This window comes from Rhamphochromis longiceps, linkage group LG16, assembly GCF_057381845.1.
Source record: "Rhamphochromis longiceps isolate RC_006_pf linkage group LG16, R_longiceps_female_GT1.1, whole genome shotgun sequence".
In the NCBI taxonomy this organism is placed as follows: domain Eukaryota; kingdom Metazoa; phylum Chordata; class Actinopteri; order Cichliformes; family Cichlidae; genus Rhamphochromis; species Rhamphochromis longiceps.
Genome location: NC_140572.1, coordinates 10,799,514 through 10,805,513, shown reverse-complemented (window position 1 = coordinate 10,805,513; position 6,000 = coordinate 10,799,514). Strand labels below are relative to the sequence as shown.

Here is a 6,000-nt window from a genome sequence, read left to right as displayed (position 1 = left end):
AAAGCGGCACAATAAATAGAAGAGAACGCTTGAGAAAGAGAGAGAGAGACCGAGAGAGGGAGCATACCAAAATGGTATGCGGGGGAGAGACCCTGGGTAAAAAGGGAGAGAAAGGGAGAGAGCGAGAGCAGGAGATCCAAGTGAGAGAGCTGCAGAGAGAGAGGGAGGGAGAGACAGGCTGCATGTGAGAAGCAGCGTGAGCGAGTAGAAGCAGAATAGCATTCAGCTCCTGTTCACCACAGAAGACGACTCAACAACTTAATGGCACTCTCCTGGAAAGCTGAAAACACACGGAACCTCTTCAGTCTGCTGATGGGAGAGAGAGAAGAAGTTTGCTTTCCTCCTCCTCCTTCTCTTCCTTCTGCTTCTTTTTTAGTTTTTTTTCCTTTTTGGAAAGTGACAAGATATGGAAATGTGCAGAATGAATGATCAAGGTCTGTGAAGGAAGGAGATCTGTGTTTATTCATGAAGGATTTGAAGAGTGACTGACATTTTCCACTGAGGGCTTATGCAAGTACAAGGAGGAAAAATGTAAGGAATATTTAATTCTCTGGAGGTCTGACATTGTTCTTAGTTACAGTGAACAAGGAATACTTTCTTACTATGAGTCAAGAAATGCGAGTGAAGGAAGGAGACTGGAAAGTTAGTGACACATACTCACACATGTCAGATATCATCATGTTCATCATCCATGTCTGTCGGCTGCCGACGCACTCTCACAGGTGCAGGGATGAGTTGAGACGAGAGAGCGAGGACGCTTGAAGATTTCCACACACATTAGGAAACACGCACGTACAGCATAATGACATCTGTGCAGGAGTGTCAGCTAGGATAAACAAATTCTGAACATTCACACGTAAGTCAGGGTTTGTGTAAAACTGATAACACCAGTGTGTCATTATACTGTTTAAGAATGACCATTTCAAGGCTAGAGGATTTTTTTTATTTGTTTGTGTTCTCATACTCCTTAAAGATCATACATTAAAGACTGACTGAAAAGAAACAAAGTTACTGAATAACTGCTTCAACCAGGCCATGAAATTCTGATTTGTAACATTCCCGACTTCACATGGACCTGATATTTTTAACATGAACACAGCCTTGACTTCAAACTCCAAGGAGGAGAAACCTGCAACTGCCATCGCGCCAGCTTTGAGTGGATTCTATAATCAGAAGAGATTTTTTCTTTCCTAAATCACTGAAGACATGGGACCTAAAACAACTCTGTTCTGTTTGGGATATTTTGGGCAACGGAATACTTTTGTTTCTTTGTTTTCACAGAGCCAGATGACGGACTGTTGGCACAGTGAGGTTATTAACCAAGCGAGATATCATTTTTAAGCGTTTGGCATTGTCCTGTGAGATCAAACAGCTGCTCTTCTGGTTGCGCTGAATTCAGCAGAATGCTATTTTTGTTTCCCCGTTGTGGAGATGATTTTTTGATCCTCTGACAGTCAATCCGGGGACTTTTCTTCTTTTTTTTTATTTGACATGATGGAGCAAAGAAGTGGTAAACCATATTGAATTACAGGTTAATTGCTCGAGTGATGAACGGTGTTGTATTTATAATATTCAGAGCAACGGGAATGGAAAACAAGTGAGCGATGAACAGACTTTCCTCTTTTCTCCGCCACTCTGACCCACTTTCCAGGCAGCGGTCCTGAGCATTTATCGAGCTGACACCATGAATCTGCATGGTGGCAATGTGTCAGAGTTGATCTCTAACACTGTCACAGCCGTTACCACTCTGGGGTCTAACCCCTGGCCTCCACGCGAGGAAGGTGGCCTCCAAAGCAGCAATGCCACAAACCTGGGCTGCCAGAGGAACAACGTGGTTCATAATGGCAATGACGCACAGCTGGGGAACTGGTCTCACCATAACGTGGTGGGAGTCTACGGGTCTCAGTGTCCTCCCTTGGAGCAGCTGATGCAGAAAAACTGGGCAGCCCTGCTGATTTTAGTGGTCATCGCTGTCACGGTCATGGGCAACATCCTGGTGATCTTGGCCGTCTCCCTGGAGAAGAAGCTGCAGAACGCCACAAACTATTTCTTGATGTCACTGGCAGTAGCTGACATGCTTCTCGGCATCTTGGTCATGCCGGTTTCCATGGTGACCATTCTCTATGGTAAGCATTGAGTGACACTCATATCGGGCTTCATTAAGTTGACATTTGGTGTGTTGCTGACTCGAGTCCAGCAGGCACAGTGCTTTGTTGTTGTTGATGTGGGCTTTTTTTCTCCTCAAAGAATGAATGGTTACATGACTAATGACTAAACAAACTCCACCTGCCTGCATGTGTAAAGCTTTGTTGAACTGCAAATCATTTCTGAGACATTGGTGAGAGCAGGAAGTGAAGAAATCACATTAAATCTGACGTTTTTCTTTGCATTTTGAAAAACGTATATTTGGTTTTTAGAGAACTGCTCTTGAAAATATGTCTTATGAGGCAATCCCAGTCTGTGCATGTTAGAATTCATGCATGGCTGTGGCTTGAGGACAGATGGAGAGCAGCAGTGATGGAGGTGTTTGGTGCTGTTGTTGTGAGTGAAGTGTTTACTCCAAGTGCTACTTCAGCACGACAAGAAAGGGGCACACAGAGGTGGTGCAGAGACCAAGTTACTGCAGTCCTTCAAATCACTGTTTCACAAAAATACGGTAGCATGCAAAAGTTTGGACGTCTTCAGATTTCTGTTACTGTGATGAACATAGCATGAAGTGATCTTTAAAAGGCATAAAGTTATAGATTAAAAACTTTCCTTTTTTTTTAGAAAAAAAAAGGGAGAGTGACAGTAAATACGAAGAATGTGATTCAGAAGTTTGGGGGACTCTTTAATAGAAATGACCAACTATTACCAAGTTGTGTCAGATTTACTTGTTGTGCTTGGTCACACAGTAGTCATCAGGAAAGTATTGCAGTTTTCAAATCTAACAGATCCCCATTTTCCAAGAGAATGCTATAAGAACAAAACAAAGATGTAGCTGGTCTGAGCTTGGAAAGAAAATCCTGTGTCTGGACTTCTTTAAGTTGCTTGAAGATGCATTTTGGAAACAAGTATTGTAGACTAATATAGTTAAAAGAGAACTTACTGAAAGCCATGAGAAAAATGTGGGGGAAAAACAATGCAGAATTGTTAAATATAGGGCTGATCAGTCACACTTATATATCTGTTCCAACCAGTAACACTATGAGTGAGCAAGAATGAATTTCATTAAATATCAGTGAACAGTAAGATAAATAATAAATAAAACTAAAGATTAAATTAAAATATTTTCTATAATCCATAGGTGGAAGCTGAAGGTTTTACTATGGCCCTCATAGTCACCCTGATCAAAATTTTAGAAATCTGGGGCTTTATTTCAAGACAGCTGCACATGCAAAGCAACCAAGAAATTTAAAAGAACTACAAATCTTTTGCAGGAAGGAAGAAAAGGCAAAAATCCTCCCAAACAAGAACTGAACAAATCTTAGCTGCTACAAAGCTGCAATGATTACTGAAGAGTGAGCTTCTAAGTTCCCAAAGCTTTTCTTCAGACTCCTTTACTTATTTGTTACTTTAAAACTGTTCTGGAAACAGAAAGTTGTTTTCTTTAAATCAGGTATAACATGTTAATCACTGACAGGTGCAGTAGATAACACTTATTATCTCTTCACCATGGCACCTGTTAGTGGCTGAGATAAGTGAACATTGATGGTGAGGGGTGATGTGTTAGAAGCAGGAGAAATAGGCCACATTGTGACAGTTAGATGACTGGGTCAGAGCATCTTCGTTTTCCTTTATATCATATGGAAGGCTGGGTGCATGCGCATCACTTATTTGGAGGACACCTGGCACCATTATGTACTATGGGACGAAAGAAAGCAGGTGGAGGCAGTGTGAGGCTTTGGGCAATGCTCTACTGGGAAACCTTGGGTACTTCCATCCGTGTGGATGTTATTTGACATCCACCACCATCCATTTGAGATCTCAAATCTAATTTAAGCATCTGTGGGGTGTGCTTGACAAATAATTCCGATCCTTGGAGGCCCCAACTCACGTTTTCAATGGAACAAGCAACATGGGGACCAACACAATATTAGGCAGGTGGTTATAATTTTGTGCCTGAACAATGTATATACTACCAGCAATCACATAAAGCCATAGTACTATTAGGTCAGATTCAGTTCAATTTAATTCAGTTCAGCTTTATTAATATAGCACCAAATCACTGTGGCACAGCCAAATAAAGATGTCGAGATGTGAAATGACCACAGTGAAACTCACAGTGGCTGCATGCCTGTTGTGTACTCCCAGCTCCTATTGTCTCATAACCCAAAATGAGGTTATTCAGAATTCAGAGACTGCCATTTAGCACAGCCTCTGGGTGTCTCTAGAAGTGCCTTTAAAGAAAAATGGAGACCACATAAAGGATGAGGGAGGGATGATTATCACAAAAAAAGAAGTCCAATGGCCCAATCAAGCTTTCATATTTGGGGTAAGTAGAGATGGCCTCTCTCTCCATTGTATGTAAGCTCTGCTGTCATTTCTGGTGTTTCATGTGCTGCTGATTAATGCCGCAGGAAGCTGAGAGTTTCCTCTACCCTCCTTCATTTTCTTTGTTGATTTGCCTCTCACTGTCCCACCATACCCAGATAACCTCTCCAAGACATACACACATACACCCACCTTCCACCGTCCTTCACTGTTGCCCATTTCCTGCTGATCCATTCTCATCTTCCTTGAGCTTCCCCGTGTCTCTGTAAATGTCACGAGCTGCTGCTCACATAAGAAGCTTTAAGCCCTAAGTAGCAAATTCATTTGCGTGAGAAGAAGTGCAGCAAATTAGTCAAAAGGAAGAGTGCTTCCAAAAGAACGACCTCCAGTGCCTATTACTCGCCTTCCCTGGTCTTTAATGAGAAGACAAAGGAACTCATTAGCCACACTGATGCAAAACAAACACACACAAAGCAATTATTTTCTCATGTTGTTACACCGTTGCAGTGATTGTGATTTGTTTACCGATTCACTGAGCAAACGCAGCTTTGTTTCAGGGTGAGAAGGCATAATGATGATATTACAAGTGATCTTATGAAATGTGATAGTGACCATGAGTGAGATTTTAAGAGGTTATTATTGATGTCAAAAAGAAGATTATAGGCGAAATCAAGTGGCGAGGTTATGGATGGTTATTAACGAGGTCACGGATGAGTTTGTGCTGCTGAACTTGTCAAGATTATATTTGTAATGGGGTCAGTAATGAAGCTAGGAAAGCCCACATTTTATGCATAATAATAAGTGAGATCACTGATAAAGCTGAACCAGTTGAGAGGCCCTTGGGCAAAAATTTATTGCGCAAGTGCCAAATTACCATTCCAGCCAAACCTCCTGTGCTGAGTCATAAACTTCTAACAGCTAAAACGGTGCAATTAATTAGAGAAAGTGTAGAAGTGAAAGAAGCCAGCTCAAGTTAAAAATGTGGGCTACTTAATTACTTTTGGCAAGTTAGACCTTTCATCAATTAGATGTGTTGCAGAAAACTCATCTAGCTAGCACCTGCTCCACCTGAATTTCACTCTACAATCTGAGAAGGTGCGGAGGTTTTCTATACATACATTGGGAAAGACATGAATTTCTCCTTGAATACTCTACATTTATTCTCCGAGATGTGCTAAAACTTGAGTAAGTGGAATACAAATGGAGATGGCGAACATTCACCGATAAAGTTGCAGCAAGTTACAGCTTACTACCTTTTGGCAGGTATTCAGGATCTTCCATGCAAACTATAGGTTACTGTGACAACCAGACACAAAGGGAAGGAAGTTTTTGATACAGCACTGTATACCTCGTTACAACCAATTTCTTGCTTGCAACTGCCAGCAACCATTCACAACCCCTAGCGTAGTGGTTGAGGACATTGTACTTTGCTCTAGTGGCTGGTAGTTACCAAGATATCACTGACCAGTGTCTAGGGCTGTGCAAATGTGGCTTTAGCAATCACTTCATATTGACTTCCACCAACGA

General features: G+C 41.7%; 1 protein-coding gene across 1 annotated transcript in view; it reads left to right on the top strand.

Moving 5' to 3' along the window:
* The first annotated feature begins 226 nt into the window (after window positions 1–226).
* Window positions 227–6,000, top strand: part of htr2aa (5-hydroxytryptamine (serotonin) receptor 2A, genome duplicate a) — a 104,451-nt gene continuing 98,677 nt past the window's right edge. Inside the window, exon 1 of the mRNA XM_085383973.1 lies at window positions 227–2,126. Coding sequence (XP_085240099.1) covers window positions 1,685–2,126 — 442 coding nt within the window. The 5' untranslated portion in view covers window positions 227–1,684. The remainder of the gene's footprint in view (window positions 2,127–6,000) is intronic.